This window comes from Macaca thibetana, chromosome 6 (genome assembly GCF_024542745.1).
Source record: "Macaca thibetana thibetana isolate TM-01 chromosome 6, ASM2454274v1, whole genome shotgun sequence".
NCBI classification, from domain to species: Eukaryota; Metazoa; Chordata; class Mammalia; order Primates; family Cercopithecidae; genus Macaca; species Macaca thibetana.
This window is the reverse complement of record NC_065583.1, coordinates 61,930,131-61,946,713: the sequence shown is the minus strand read 5'-3', so window position 1 is coordinate 61,946,713 and position 16,583 is coordinate 61,930,131. Positions and strand designations below refer to the sequence as shown.

Sequence of the window (16,583 nt, the reverse complement as noted above, 5' to 3'; positions counted from 1 at the left end):
TGTACATATTGTTTATTTTACTTTTCAAATTCTTCCTGTCCTTTAGGCTTAAGTTCAAGCTCCACTTTGCTCTTAGAGACAGTCTCTTACTATTCCCCACTTTCCTACCCATACATACACTCAAATTAGTGTTCTCTGTAAGCCTTTGCAGCTAATATCTGTGCCACATATTTTGGAGTCCTCACATTTTCTAATTTGTTTTGTATGAGTAAGTTTTGCTTTTTGATTGAGATTATGAACTCTAAAAGTGTTAATGACCATGCCTATATTACAGATTTTATTTTCCTGCAATTTTGGTGATGAATAGTATGTAAATAATTTTATGGATACAAACTTGAAGGGCTGAGAAATTATTAAATGTCTAAATATAAAGTATTCTTGCCATTTTGTTAAATCCTAAGCATGCTGTTTTATCTTTTCAGCATATTTGCTATATTTTTCTTCAGTGATTATAGATATTCTTTTTCTATTAGTTTTAGGACTCCTTCTCTCCCTTCCTCCTTTTCTCACTTTCTCCCTCCCTTCTTCCATTCCTCCTTTCCTTTCTATTCTTAAGATATAAGAAACATTTTAAACCAGTGTTTTAAAATGATTTGTTTGACTTGTTAACAATAAAGTAATTTACTAAAGTGCATTTTGTGAATTAATTATCTCTTTCCATGCTTTTCAATGTATGTAATTTGAAGTAAAGAGAACAAATTACTTGAAAGGTCTTTTTTCCTCCAAAATATGATGAGATGTAGTCAAGAGAATGATCTTCTTGATTGTTAAAAATCAAAGTTTTAATAAATGCTACCTTAAACTTTAGAAACTTATCCTATACATTTGTAGCAATACCACAATTTTTATGAAAGAATAGCCATTGGAATAATTTGAAATGAGGGACTAGGAATCAGAATTTGAATTCCTTTAATGACCATTTTGATAAAAGCCTATTTAGGCATTTAACTTATGCTGTGTACACTTCCTCTTGAAATAAGACCTGGAATTACTACTTAAAAAACACTATTATGGTTTATTCCTAGCCAATTTTATTCTATATTAGCAGAACAAATGTACTCTGAGTACCACTGCCTCATGTGACTATTGTGCTATGCCTTTTACTATTTATAAGGATTCAGCATGGACTGAATTCTATTTATAAGAGTTCATCCCCTGATCCCCACTTCCCCCTAAAAAAATGCCCGAAATACCAAGGCCCAGTCTCTGTCAGTGTATTTACATTGGAATTTTGGGGGATGGGACCTCACAAGGTTTTTTTTTTTTTTCTAAGGGCTCCAGTTGATTATAAAGCCAGGGTTAGTAACAGTTGTATGAAATCAGAAAGCCTTTGTGTTTATTCATCTTGACATTTACTTTATCAGCCTTTTATTTTATCTGGATTATTATATTCTTTTTCATATGAGGAAAAAATATAAATTTTAGAATTTGTACTGTTTCACAGTGAAATTACACTTCCATTGTAATCAGAATAAATCTTTTTTTTTTCTTCTCCTCCTGAGGTCCAAGAAACTGGAGACATTGTCATTTCAAATGCATATGTGGACCTTGCACCAACATCTGATACTTCAGCTAAGACACCCTCTGAGGTAGGTTATAAAGATTAGTATCCAAGCCACTTCCTCATTTAGGAATTTCAGTTAAGGTGACTTTAAGAGTGGTTAGGCTACTTTAGAAAATTAACAACCGTGAAACTATTCTTAATTCTTGAAGTGAAAGACATTAATTTCAAAACCACTTGGAATAGAAGGAATACTCTGGCAATTTATAAACTTTAAAAAACTTGTTTTGCAGAATACTGGGATATCTTTCAAGAGAATGTAATTTTCTAGTTTTAGAGTAAATAAAACAACTACAGTTGTTTAATCAGAATCTTAAGCAAACAGCATTTTGGAGAAAAATAGATTAAAAAGTTGAATATCCTGTACCTTTTTCTTGATTTAAAGATTTATATAAAGCTTTGTATGCAAATATATAAACCAATAGTGTGTGTAATTTATTAAAACATTGTATTATTTATTAGCATGCTGAGACTTTTGATAAAAATGCTTATTTCTGAAATATTAGCTTTGTAATGTTGAGGTTTTGATCCCCATGATCTTTAATTGTCTGTTATAAACCACATAACTGACTGAAAATTAAAATTCCTTAAGAATAGGCTAAGAAAAACAAAAAAAATTTAGACCGGGCTCAGTGCCTCATGTCTGTAATCCCAGCCCTTTGGGAGGCTGAAGTGGTTAGATCACCTGCGGTCAGGAGTTAAAGACCAGCCTGGCCAACATGGTGAAACTCTGTCTCTACTGAAAATACAAAAATTAGCCAGGCTTGGTGGCTGGTTCCTGTAATTCCAGTTACTCAAGAAGCTGAGGCAGGAGAATCACTTGAACTTTGGAGGTAGAGGTTGCAGTGAGCTGAGATTACGCTACTGCACTCTAGCCTGGGCAATGAGTCTGTCCCAAAAAAAAAAAAAAAAAAAAAAAAAAAAAAAACAAACCAAAAAACCCCCCAAAACTTAAGAAGTTTAGAGCCGTAAAGAAATTCAGACTTCATGTAATTTAGTCCCATTTTATAAATAAAAAAATGAGACCACAGAAGTTGATTAATTTGATCAGGATCTTTCTGAAGTTAGCTAAACATAGGTTGTCCAGTTCCTATTTTTCTTTTAAAATATTATTTCTGAATTCTAATGAAAGTAAAATCCAATATAAAGAAAGTATGAAAGACATTGTATGAAGAAAACTGACTTATGTACAGAGTTTTAAAAAGTCATTTTTTTTGCACATATATTTTATAATCACTTTTCTCCTTGAGTTATTTTTACAGAACTTTTAAAGTTAATTTTTTTGTTGTTGTTGTTAGGGTGGGAAGCTTCAGAGTACGCTCGTATTTGAGGAAATAGGACGCCGCCTAAAGGATGTTGGGCCTGAGGTGGTGAAGAAAGTAAATGCTGTATTTGAGTGGCATATAACCAAAGGCGGAAATATTGGGGCTAAGTGGAGTAAGTTATAGCCCTGATTTTATAATATTCTTAATTCTTAGTAAATAAAAAGTATCTTTTTAACAAAGACCTTTGAAGGTAGGTAAATCTTACCTTTTTAGGTAAGTTTTTTTCTTTTCCCGTGGGAATGAATAGGTTTGGGAATGTCCAAAGGGGTGTGTGTGTGTGTGTGTGTGTTTGTGTGTGTGTGTGAGATGTAGAGAATCAATTGAAATGAAAATATCTGTTTTAAGATTTCATTATAACCCTTGAAAGTAGTTTAAACAGTCATCTTGGCTATATGCATCTTTATCAAATTCATCAAGTCAAAATGAAGTATTTTTAAGTCATGATGTTTGACAGTTATAAAGTTATTTTCTTCATACCAAAACAATAATTTGGATTATCTTAATTATCAATATAAAATCGCTATTTTCTAGATATATACAGATTGTAGTCAAAGGTGTTTGTTTATCTAGTCTAGGGAAATTATCTATTAGAGTGCCATGCACCCAATATAAAACATCTTGCTGCAGAGAGAAAGCAATCATATTTCTTTTCACTGTTGTGGAGGTCCAAGGGGACCCTGGTACCATTTTGTGAAGAAAGAGAAATTAGAGGATAAAAAGAATAAAGAAAAAATATTCTATCAGATCTTTTGCATCTGCCGTGTAACTCACATCCTTAATCATGGCACAAACTTTTATTTATAGAATATTCTGACCTCACCTTTATTTTTCTAGAGATTCTTCAATTAGGTTGAAAAGATGAAAAAGGATAGGAGGTAGAAGACTAAGTTCCTAAATTCCCTTTCAACAGAGTCTGTTGCTTGTCACAGTTATCTTACTGTATTATGGTCATTTATAATTGTATGTTTTCTCTCATTTGACTTTGGACTTAACCCTGAGAAATGGCTGCAGTTTGTTTATGTCTAGCTTCTAGTATGGTCAATAACACATAACTAGCCTGACTCTGTATTTGTTGAATGAGTGTTAAAAGCCATGTAGAAAGCATAGTTTTAGAAAATAGTATGGCTGCCTTTTAAAAAAAGGTTCTGAAACTGATGCTTTACCTTTTATTAAAATAATGCATTTATTGTATGGATAGTGATGTTTATTTTTTATATAGTATGAGTGAAATATGTAAGTATAATATGATTCCAGTGAGATATTTCATAAGTAACTAACGTATTTTATAGTATTTATTGCTATTAATTTCTAAACCCAGCCAGGAGTTGTTGTAGTAAACCCTTTGAATCCTATTTTATTGTTCTAAGCAAGAGTAAAAATTCAGAGAAAATGAAAGATGACATAAAGGCATAAGGAAGATAAAGAATCAGAGGATTTATGTGGCCTACAGAATAGTCTGCTCCTGAAAATTAAAACATAGGTACTCTTATCTGAAACTCCAGAAACCAGAAAGCTCTAAAAATGAACAATTTTTTTCTCATGATTCACTGGTGGTGAAGCCTGACTTGAACTTACATGATGCTATTGATTGTCTTTAACCCACCTAGTGTGAGTTAGACAAGTATAGAAGTAATATACTTGTTTATAGATTGTTGCACTGTTGGGGGCCATTTGTAATATGGAATACATGTTTTATGTATTATATTTCCTTCCTAAAATGTGATTCCAAATTCCAAAACACATCAGCCTGAAGCAGTTCGTTCAGATAAGGAATTGTGGACCTGTACATGTGTATAAATAATTCTTGTAGAACACAAGTGTTAAGAGACATGGAAAAGGGTGGTCTGTGCTTTCAGAGAATGGGAGGATTGGTTCATTCAACGAACATTTGAGTATTTATATGCCAAGTTCTCTGCTAGGTGGAGACCACAAATATGAATAGACAGGATGCCTTTTGTTTTTTTTAAATCCATAGGAATAATTATTTAGAGGCAGTGTGTCAGGAAAGCTGAAATACTGGAGTTGAGGAAACAAAGGTTGTTGCACTGCAGAGTGAAAGGAAGGAAGACCTCAATTAAGGAAATGGTAATAATGAAGAGGAGAGGGCCTATATAGAACTATTGCTAAGATTGAATTGGCTAACTTAGCTACTGATTATGTCTAAAAAACAAGAGGAATGAGAAAGAGTCAAAACTAATGCTGTGGTTTTGAGCCTGTGTGCTTGAGGATATTGGCTGCATTACTAGAAGTATGAAACAGGTAGAGGAGGAAGGTTTGGGAGAGAAGAAGATAAATTGTGGTACCCACACTGTACCTGGACTAGATTGTACAGACTGTGGGTCTGGAATTTAGGAGTAACTTCATAGCTGGAGGCAGAGAGTTGGAAAGCATATTTGAGGAATTAGTAGTTGGAACGAAGAACGTTAACTTCATGCACCACCTTGCTTCATGACGTGGGAAGAAAATGGAAGGAAAATGTTTGTTGGTCCTGCTGTTCCTGTTCATTTTATGGAATAATGGTTCTAAAATCTCCATTTGTCTGTAAACAAAATGAATGTCCTAGAATTTGGCCCACAGGTTTTAAATATGCAATTTATTGGTATTCTAGGCACAGACAATCCTATACTTTCAAATAGAAATCTATTGTTTGAATGTATCCAATACCTGTAAAATAATATTACTGAAACTTTTTACAAAGATTTATTTCCGGCCGGGCGCGGTGGCTCAAGCCTGTAATCCCAGCACTTTGGGAGGCCGAGGCGGGCGGATCACAAGGTCAGGAGATCGAGACCACAGTGAAACCCCGTCTCTACTAAAAATACAAAAAATTAGCCGGGCGTGGTGGCGGGCGCCTGTAGTCCTAGCTACTCAGGAGGCTGAGGCAGGAGAATGGCGTGAACCCAGGAGGCGGAGCTTGCAGTGAGCCGAGATCGCGCCACTGCACTCCAGCCTGGGCAACAGCGTGAGACTCCGTCTCAAAAAAAAAAAAAAAAAAAAAAAAAAAAAAAAAAAAAAGATTTATTTCCATGTGCTGAATACAATGTTGCTGAGCAAAATCTGTTTTGTTTTCTTTAGGATGATACATTTAAGCTGGTTGGCTTTGAGCAGTTTGGTGGTTTTCCATCCTGAATTTAAATTTGGTTTCCTTTCACATGTTTGTAATCATTTCCATTATAGGAACATAAGAGGAATTTACATTTAGATAGCAAGATGGTACAAATACTATGGATTTTTGTTTGAATATTATTTGTTAAATAATAAAATGAGCCGAGTTTTAAAAGATATGTACTATAATTAATTGTGTAAAGTCTGCATATCTAGACAAAATCCAAGCCTCCATTATGTACTGTATGTGTACTGTATGACGATGTGACTGGATGAGGATGTTCTTTGACTCTTAGAGGTTATCTATTTTGAATCTTAGACATTTGCCACGATATGTAAGAATTTACAGAGGTTTGGGAATGGGCATTCTTTCGATACCAGAATAATTAATTCTTGAGGATATCATGTGATCATGAAAACCTCTGAGCTCCTGGGTTGGTGCTCATCTTCTAGCAGTCAAACCAGATTGCTGCTTAGGATTCTCAACTTGGATATGAAATAAATCTCAAGGGTGTTGGTTCCAAACATTGGATTTGGATTGAAATGAATGTCTCATGCATTTATAGAAAAGTCTTGAAAGATTTTCATTGAAAAGAAATATGCTTTCCAGTTAGGAATGGGGGCCTGTTGGAGGCGTATCTGCCTCAGGGGTCACTATTCCCAAAGCAACAGTGGCTGCTGCTTCTCTTACCAACAGCAGCTCCTGACTGCATGCTCATGTACATTTATCTTCAAAAGTACACACAAATGCAAAAAATCATTTAAAACAATTTTGACTTTCCATCTTCTATGTGTTATTCTTCTTAATAACATCATTTTGTAATTTTTTTGTTTGAAACAATTTCAGAATTATAGAAAAGTTGCAAAAATAGTAGAGAACTTTTGTCTTTCATCCAGTTTCCTCAAATTGTTAAAATTTGTATCCTATCTTCTTTACTATTTTTTTCTGTCATATGTGTTTTTTTCTTCTGAAGCATTTAAGAGTAACTTGCAGACATGATGTCCTTTTATGCCTAAGAGACTATTCTACTGGCATTTTTTAAGAACAAAGACATTCTCTCATCTATTCACACAACAAAGATCAATATCAGGAGATTAACATTGATGCAGTATATTAGCTAATATACAGATCTGGTTAATATTTCAATAGTTGTCCCAATAATGTCCTTTATTGCAAAACAATAATAATTATTATTCATTATTAAAATGAAGAAAGAAAAAGAATTGATCAGGGTCCAATCTGAGATTATACATTACATTTGGTTCTTAGGTCTCTAGCCTGCTTTAATCTGGATGAGTTCCTCAGTCTTTGCTTTTCCTGATTTTGAGATATTTGAAGACTGGAGACCAATTACTTTATAGCATGCTTCTTGGTTTGTTTTTAGTTGATGCTTTTTTCATGATTAGTTTTAGTTTATGAACTTTTGGCAGAAATAACACAAAACTAGTATGCTCTTGGTGTGATTTTTAAAAAATCTTAATTTTTAACCTGAGTTTTTTTTCTTTGTGTTTGTTACTATTAATATATATTATATATATATTTTTTTGGGGGGGTTACACATCCTTCTTTCATGTGCTTTTCCATTTAACAAATAACTCCTAAGTATTTTCTCTTCAAGGAAGTATAGGGGATACAAAGACAAAACAATGTTTATGCCAGCAAAGACCTTCTAATATTAAGGGAAGGTGGCATAAACAAAAACACTTCCTTCTTTCTCTTGTAGTAGCCCTTTGTGATTTGTAAAGTATACATCCTAACAGGATCCTCAGGGGTCTTCAAGTTTTCAGATGCCATATTCTCATCTGTTACCTCACCCCTCCCTCCCTGAATGCTGTAAAGTGTGACTGAAATTGTTATGGACGCTTTCAGAAGCTTAGTTATTACATAAATACAGAGCTAAAAAATCAACAATAAGTTGCCTATAATGAATTCTGCCACTAAGAGAAAATGAATACAGTCTATTTCTTCACTTCTGCAATAAGTTTAGCTGTGATCTTATAAGTGTCTATAAACCCAAGGTGATGGTGGTGGTTGCAGACCATGACTTGAGCCACTACAGAACTGGAAGTTCCACTTCTTTACCTCGAATTTCTGTATTCTTGTATTTCTATATTTTGCTTTTTTCTAAATGACAGATAATGTATAATCAAGAGAATAAGTGTAGAATAAGTGCCACATTAATGTGGAAACTACAGAAATGTCTGCATTTTACTTGGTTTATTTTACCCTCAATTTGTGGAGAGAAAAAGATACACATTGGTTTCTTCCTATTTTCCCCAGCTATTGACCTGAAGAGTGGTTCTGGAAAAGTGTACCAAGGCCCTGCAAAAGGTGCTGCTGATACAACAATCATACTTTCAGATGAAGATTTCATGGAGGTGGTCCTAGGCAAGCTTGACCCTCAGAAGGTAATGTTCTCAAATGTTCAATTATTCATTGTTTTATTGTTTCCTCTTTGACAATTGCAGTTTTTAAGCTGACTCCCAAATTCTGATTAATAAGCCAGGTTTCTTACAACTCTGAAGATGACATAGTTGCTACTGATATTCTGGTTGACAGGTCATATATTTCTTTTTTAATGGAGTTTCAGCTGACACTTTTTAAGACTGAATCCACATCTATATTTTTTAATATGTTCTGTTATGTGTTCAAAGGTGAAAAACCATATATTAGTAGATATTACATAAAATTATACATTCCCAATATATAAGAGTAAGAAATCATTGAATATTGGAACTAGAATGGTATTTTAACATAATAGCCAATGTCTTACTTAGGGTGAATCTTACAGGCATTTCAGTGGAAAATCATAATTAAATCAAGAGTGCCTTCTGTGACCATTATTTAGTTAATATTATTCTGAAACTTTTGGCCAATCCACAAATATACAAAATTAAAGTAATTGATGTGGCAATTAGAATGGAGGAGAAAAATTTGTTATTTTTCATTTGTGATTATGTAGCTAGAAATCCCAAGGGAACTAACTTATTGATTATTAGAATGAAGCAGTTCAAACAAATGGCTGAGTGCAGTTATTTAAGAATAGCTTTCACATAGGAGTAATTGGAATAAATGAGGAAAAATACGACTTTCCTGTATAGAAAGACTAAAAGGAATTATAAAGTAGTATAGTAGGTAAAAAGTAGTCATTGGCATCAGATAAAATCTAAATTTGAATCTTGGTTCTGACATCCAGAGCCTTAATTTTCTTATTTGTAAAATGAGTTTAATAATTACAATGTTTACAAAGGCTTGTTATAAGAACTAAACCCAATAATATGTATGAAGAGCTTAGTATAGTGCTTTGCAATGCAGTGAACCCTCTGTTAATTTCTTTCCAGGAATTTATTTAGTACCTGCTCTGATTCAGGTTCTAGGTATCGGCTGAATTAAGACAAAACCCTACTGTATGGAGCTTCCTTTTAGTGTACTAATGCAAAAGAAATAAAATTTCAAGTTAGGGAAAGATAAGGCTGAGTACAGTGTTAAAGCAATGACTGGCAAACTTTTTCTATAAAGGGTTACGTAGTAAATATTTCAGGCTTTGTGGGCAAGATGGTCTCTGTTGCAGCTCTTCAGCTTTGCCATTGTAGCCTTCAAGTAGCCATGCAGAATATGTAAACAATGGAGTGTGACTGTGTTACAATAAAACTTTACAGAAACACACAGCCGACTAGATCTGGTTCTCCAGCTGTTGTTTGCCAACCCTTGAGTTGGACTGTGACAGGACAGGGGAACTATTTTAAATTGGATTGTTTAAAATACCTTCTGGGAGTTTTCTAAGGTACCTGAAATGCCTGATAGAGACTTGAACAGAGTATCAGAATGAGTCATCAGGCTAAGGAAACAACTAGTACAAAGGCCTGCAGGCGAGGAACTTGGCTCCACTTGGTCTTCTCTGAGCTCCATAGTGATAGAACCACCCCTCTACTTGACCACTCAGATGGGAAACTTACTGGCATGTCAAACTTTCCGTGACCAAAATAGAACTTGTGATTTATTTTTCTCCCCCAGTCTCTTCCTTCTTCATCAGTGGCACCATCATCTATTTACCCAAATTAATAAGCCAGAAATGTAAAAATTATCTTAGATTCCTTCTGCCCTTCTGTATCCCTTTCATCCTTAGTTCTGTCTGATCTTTCTCGAAAATGTATCTTGAATTCATCTTTTCCTCTCTAGAGATATCACCGTGATACCAGCCTCTGTCATCTCTCACCTGTCTTACTTCCTCCAGTCTTGTCTCTCTCATTCAGTCTGTTGTTCTCCACCCAGGAGCCAGAGTAATCCTTTAAAAATGTAAATCAGATTAGATTATTTATGTTAGTCATTTCTACTACTTTCATTAATTACTGGTTCATATTTATCATCCCACTTGATAAAAATCTCCAAGATTCCCTTTTGCATGTGTATAAAATCCAAACTAGCTGTTACCGTGTCGTATATGATGTTTCTTTCCCTTGCTCCTTTTTCCGGCTTCATCCCTTGCCACTTGCCTCGTCACCTATAATGCTAATTCTAGTTATTTTGTTGTTACTTTGTCCTTCCTCAGTTCCTTCCCATCAGCTTTTACTCCTTCAATGTCTATGCATTTGCCTTTCTGGAATTTCTCCCCCTAGCTGTTTGCATGGCTGGCTTCATTTCATCCAAAGTAGTTTCTTCCTGTTACATTCTGATAACAACCTGTTTTCTCCTTCACTGCATTTATAATAGGCTTTAATTATTTGTTTACATTTTACTTTTTGACTCCCCTAGTTTAATGTTAGCTCTGTGAGAACAGGGACAGATATTCAGCCTAGCCTAGAATATTGCCTAGTATACTGTAGACATTCAGTTAATACTCAGGTAGATTAAAGAAAATATAGAAGTAAGGAATGAAAGCTCAGTATCAGTAGTTTAGGCTATATAGAAATTAGAAACTTCTGCATGTCAAACTCTATAGTATATTTCCATAAATCGAGGGAAAAAAATAAAATGATGATACATAGTATAATTCCAAAAATTCTGGAAAGCACTACAATCTCAATAGAAAAAGTGGACAAAAGTCCCTCAATGATAGACTGGATTAAGAAAATGTGGCACATATACACCACGGAATACTATGCAGCCATAAAAAGGATGAGTTTATGTCCTTTGTAGGGACATGGATGCAGCTAGAAACCATCATTCTGAGCAAACTATTCAAGGACAGAAAACCAAACACTGCATGTTCTCATTCATAGGTGGGAATTGAACAATGAGAACACTTGGACACAGGAAAGGGAACATCACACACCAGGGCCTGTCTTGGGGTATGGGGAGGGGGGAGGGACAGCATTAGGAGATATACCTAATGTAAATGACGAGTTAATGGGTGCAGCACACCAACATGGCACATGTATACATATGTAACAAACCTGCATATTGTGCACACATACCATAGAACTTAAAGTATAATAATAATAAAAAGAAAAAGTGGACAAAAGGTATGGAACAGTAATTAATGAAATAAATAGAAATGATTTACAAAAGAAAAAAATTTTTGCCAGTATCCAAAAATACAAATTAAAGCATGTTATTTTTGCCTCATGTTTTCAAAGTGTAAGAAAATAGTATTTTTAAGGTTAGGATAAGATAATTTACATGCAGCTGGAAGGCATATAAAATTGGTATAGTCCAGGCACAATGTCTGGTGTCTGTAGTTCCAGCACTTTGGGAGGCCAAGGCAGGAGGATTGCTTGAGTCCAGGAGTTTGAGCCTGGGCAACACAGTGAGATCTTGTCTCTACCAAAAAAAAAAAAAATTAGCCTGGTGTGGTGGCACACACCTGTGGTCCCAGCTACTTGAGAGTCTGAGGTGGAAGGATCACTTGAGCCCAGGAGGTTTAGGCTGCAGTGAGCATGATCATTCAGCTGTAGCCTGGGTGACAGAGCAAGACCCTGTCTAAATCAATTAATCAATAGTTGGTATAGCCTTTCTGGAAAGCACAGTGCTTCCAGACCTTCTTCCTTGATGGCAGTTTATAGTCTACTACTTTTTGCATTGCACTCCTAGGCCAAACCATATACCTGACAGTTTCATTTATGAAGTAGTTCAAAACAATTAGTTTTTTGTGTTCAACCAGTATGACTGTATTTTCCTTCCAAATTAACAGTATTCCAAAGTGCCCCTGAGAGAGTTTGCTGTGATGTCCGGTGCATGGCAGTGCAGAGTTTGGAAACTGGCAATATGGACGTATCATTAAGAGCTTTAAGAAATAAGAAAATAGATAGGAGGAAAGATTTATGTACAAAATTCTTCTGCTCAAAAATGTTCAAAATTGATATTTTTACTTCAAGTAATTAGGTATTCTTGTTTTAGGTTGTAAATCTCTTTCAGAGTTTAGTACGTAGCAGGCAGGCCTAAGTACTGACTCCTTCTCTGCACGAGTTGCAGACCATGGTTTTGTTTGTTTGTTTTTTGTAACTGCATAGTGAAAGAAATCGTAGTTTTGAAATTCTGGTCTCCTGTTTGAATGCATTTCATTTTGACTGAATGAGCTCTCTCTCACTATTTCTGGAATAAAAAGTTGTTGCCTTTTCTCCAGTTCACGAGGGTTTGCCTCTGAGACTGAGTGGTGCTAGTTAACAAATGTTGTTAACAAGCATTGCTGAGCAAAGAACACCTGAGTTTAAGCCCTGGCTCTACTTCTTGCTGGCTCTGTAGACTTGAGCAGGTTATTTAATAAGCTCTCTGAAATTCAGTTTCTCATCTGTCAACCGGGGTAAGAACTGCTGATGTGCCCACTTCAAGTTGACAGCTGTGATTCTTAAGTGAGATTATATTTGTGGAGTTGCTTTGTAATGCTAAGTGTGTATAGGTATCACTCTATTTTTTCCATTTAGCTGGAAATCTAGAGGCTTTTTCACTTCATATTTTATGTAAGCTATAAAAACTATGATTGATTATTTTTATTTTACTGATAGGGAATTTGCACTGAAGGAGAACTTAAGGAACTTGCACCAGTTTCTCTATCAGTTTAGATACAGAACTGCTACAGGAACCCTTCGTTTTTTAACACACAAGCTTTTGCTTGGTAATAATCATGAATTAATACTCTCTTATTACGTCAAACTAAACTACGCACTGTACACATTATTTTATTTAACGCACACAATAGAGTTGTGTTATTTACGTACTGTTGTTATGCGTTTTATGGATGAGGAGATTGATGCTCAGAGAGGCCACATATCTAAGCATTTTCTCAAGTTCACCTTGCTATTAAGGGGCAGAGCCTGGAATTTAACTCAGGCATTCTGATGCTACAGCCGTGATCTGTTACCATTGTGTTATATTCTCTAATTTGTCATTTCGTGGCTTTCTAGTTCATGAAACTGTAGTAAATATTTTAAATCTCCTTTTAAAAGTTCTGAATTGAATATTTTTATTAGAAATACAGTGTAGCCTTTTATTAATATGGTCTCAAATTCACATGTAAGAACCTAAAGTAAAGCCAGAAACGTAGGTTGAAACAGAACTCCCAGATCCGTGAGTTCACATAAATTATTGTATAGTTTTCTAAAATACACAGGAGTCATTTTTTCTTTTTTAGATATATAAAGAGTATGTGCTATCTATAGTTATTAAATTGTCATTGCTAAATAAAAGTTGCCTTTGTTGTCCAGAATTATTAACTCAATTGTATTTGGCCTGAATAATGATCTTAAAAAAAAAAAAGAAATAAACTATAACATGGTAACAGTTGGCACTCTTTTTCCCTCCTCTCCTTGCAGGCATTCTTTAGTGGCAGACTGAAGGCCAGAGGGAACATCATGCTGAGCCAGAAACTTCAGATGATTCTTAAAGACTATGCCAAGCTCTGAAGGGCACACTACACTATTAATAAAAATGGGATAATTAAATACTCTCTTCACGCAAATATGCTTGATTGTTCTGCAAAAGTGATTAGAGCTAAGATGCAGGGGAAATTGCTTAACATTTTCAGATATCAGATAACTGCAGGTTTTCATTTTCTACTAATTTTTCATGTATCATTATTTTTACAAGGAACTATATATAAGCTAGCACATAATTATCCTCCTGTTCTTAGATCTGTATCTTCACAATAAAAAAATTTCACCTAAGTCCAATTTCCTTAGAATTTGCGATAGCATTGATAAGTTGAAAGGAAAATTAAATCAATAAAAGCCTTTGATACCTTTGTTTTTTTGTGATTTTCTATTTTTTTATTTATTGATACCCCAGTTTTTATGTGAATTTCCATATATGCACTCATTTTTCACACTTTGTTCTGATAGTATTCTGTTTTAAAGCAAGAGAAAAGTCTTTGTGCTCCCAAATAGTTTTCTTTCTTCTCCCCTCCCCTTTGCTGGAAATTCTTTACTACATATAATGTTTATAAATCTACGAAGTACAGCTTTCTTGAATAATCAGCAGTCTCAAATCAAAAAGATGGTCACTAGCAAGTACTGCCACGTCACTGTTTTCCTCAGCATTTAGCTCTGATGAAGTGTGCCGGGAGATGCTCTTTGGATAAGTTGGCTGCAGAGGTGACCAGCAGCAAGTGGGATGCTAAGGTCAGGGATGGAATAAATTTCAATCATGTAACACAGCTGAGGAGAATATGTGTGGGTGGCTAGTACGGGCTGAGTTTCCCAGGAAGCTGACTTTGAGATGGAGATTCATGTGCAGGAAGTTGATTTGGGAGATGCTTTTAGGAGCCGTACCTGCCAGGAGAAGCAAAGGAAGCAGAGCTGGGCGGACGGAGACATTAGGCTGTGGTTACAGTTACCATAAGGCCTGGACTGATCTTTTGGGTAGCTCTGAAGCTGGGATGGCCATTCAGAATTGTCCTGAGGCAGCTAGTCATTGCTTATGACCTGCCCTGCAGTGGGGCCATGACCTTGATCAAAGTGGCAGAGCAACTCCTGGAGATGGCTTGCCCAGCAGTTGGGGGAATATGTCTTTTTTTTGTTTTTTTTTTCCTTAAAACTTTTAAGTTCAGGGGTACATGTGCAGAATGTGCTGGTTTGTTACACAGGTAAACATGTGACATGGTGGTTTGCTGCACAGCTCATACCATCACCTACATATTAAGCCCAGCATCCATTAGCTGTTCTTCCTGATGTGCTCCCTCCTTCCACCTTCACCCCCACAACAGGCCCCAGTGTGAGTTGTTCCCCACCATGTGTCCATGTGTTCTCATCATTCAGCTCCCTCTTATAAGTGAAAACATGCAGTGTTTGGTTTTCTGTTCCTGCATTAGTTTGCTAAGGATGATGACCTCCAGCTCCATCCATGTCCCTGCAAAGGATATGATCTCATTCTTTTTTAAGGCTGCAAAGTATTCCATTGTATATAGCTACCACGTTTTCTTTATCCAGTCTATCATTGACGGGCATTTGGGTTGATTCCATGTCTTTGTTATTGTGAATAGTGCTGCAGTGAACATTTGTGTGCATGGACCTTCATAATAGAATGATTTATGTTCCTTTGGGTAAATACCCAGTAATGGGATTGCTGAGTCAAATGGTATTTCTGCCTCTAAGTCTTTAAGGAATTGGCACACTGTCTTCCACTATGGTTGAATTAATTTACAGTCCCCCCAACGGTGTAAAAGTGTTCTTATTTATTCACAGCCTTGCCAGCATCTATTGTTTCTTGACTTTTTAGTAATTGCTATTCTGACTGGCATGAGATGGTATCTCATTGTGGTTTTGATTTGCATTTCTCTAATGATCAGTGATGAACTTTTTTTCATGTTTCTTGGCCACATGTATGTCTTCTTTTGAGAAGTGTCTGTTCATGCCCTTTGCCCACTTTTTAATGCATTGTTTTTTTCCTGTACATTTGTTTAGGTTCCTTGTAGACTCTGGATATTAGACCTTTGTCAGATGGATAGATTGCAAAAATTTTCTCCCATTCTGTAGGTTGTCTGTTCACTCTGATGATTCTTTTGCTGTGCAGATGCTCTTTAGTTTAATTAGATCCCATTTGCCAATTTTTGCTTTTGTTGCAATTGCTTTTGGCGTTTTTGTCAAGAAATCTTTGCCCATGCCTATGCCCTGAATGGTATTGCCTAGATTTTCTTCTAGGGTTTATAGTTTCGGGTTTTTACATTTAAGTCTTCAATCCATCTTGAGTTAGTTTTTGTGTAAGTTGTAAGAAAGGGGTCCAGTTTCAGTTTTCTGCATGTGGCTAACCAGCACTTGCAGCATCATTTATTAAGCCTATTAGAGAATCTTTTTTCCATTGCTTGTTTCTGTCAAGTTTGATAAAGATCAGATGGTTGTAGGTGTGCAGTCTTATTTCTGAGTTCTGTATTTAGTTACATTGCTCGGTATGTCTGTTTTGTACCAGCATCATGCTGAGGAATATATCTTTCAATCCTGAACGGGGCTTTGTAGAACTCAGCACACTTTATTTGAGGAAACAAGAATGTAAATTCAGGGATCGGGGAGGTTTCAGAAATTTCGAATTGCGATACTTAGAACAGTGATGGAACAGTAGAAGACTGTTGCTGATTTTAATGAGTGAACAGGATAAGTAGAAGGCATAGGAAGAAATTATATTTTTCGCACTTACGCCTTTGTCTCATGAACTGTATAGTATTTTT

The 16,583-nt window shown here is 35.5% G+C and overlaps 1 protein-coding gene across 1 annotated transcript in view; it reads left to right on the top strand.

Moving 5' to 3' along the window:
* Window positions 1-14,169, top strand: part of HSD17B4 (hydroxysteroid 17-beta dehydrogenase 4) — an 89,419-nt gene extending 75,250 nt beyond the window's left edge. The window contains exons 21-24 of the mRNA XM_050794417.1: window positions 1,503-1,589; window positions 2,860-2,998; window positions 8,273-8,400; window positions 13,741-14,169. Of these exons, the coding sequence (XP_050650374.1) occupies window positions 1,503-1,589; window positions 2,860-2,998; window positions 8,273-8,400; window positions 13,741-13,830 (444 nt within the window). The 3' untranslated portion in view covers window positions 13,831-14,169. The remainder of the gene's footprint in view (window positions 1-1,502; window positions 1,590-2,859; window positions 2,999-8,272; window positions 8,401-13,740) is intronic.
* Window positions 14,170-16,583: the final 2,414 nt, after the last annotated feature.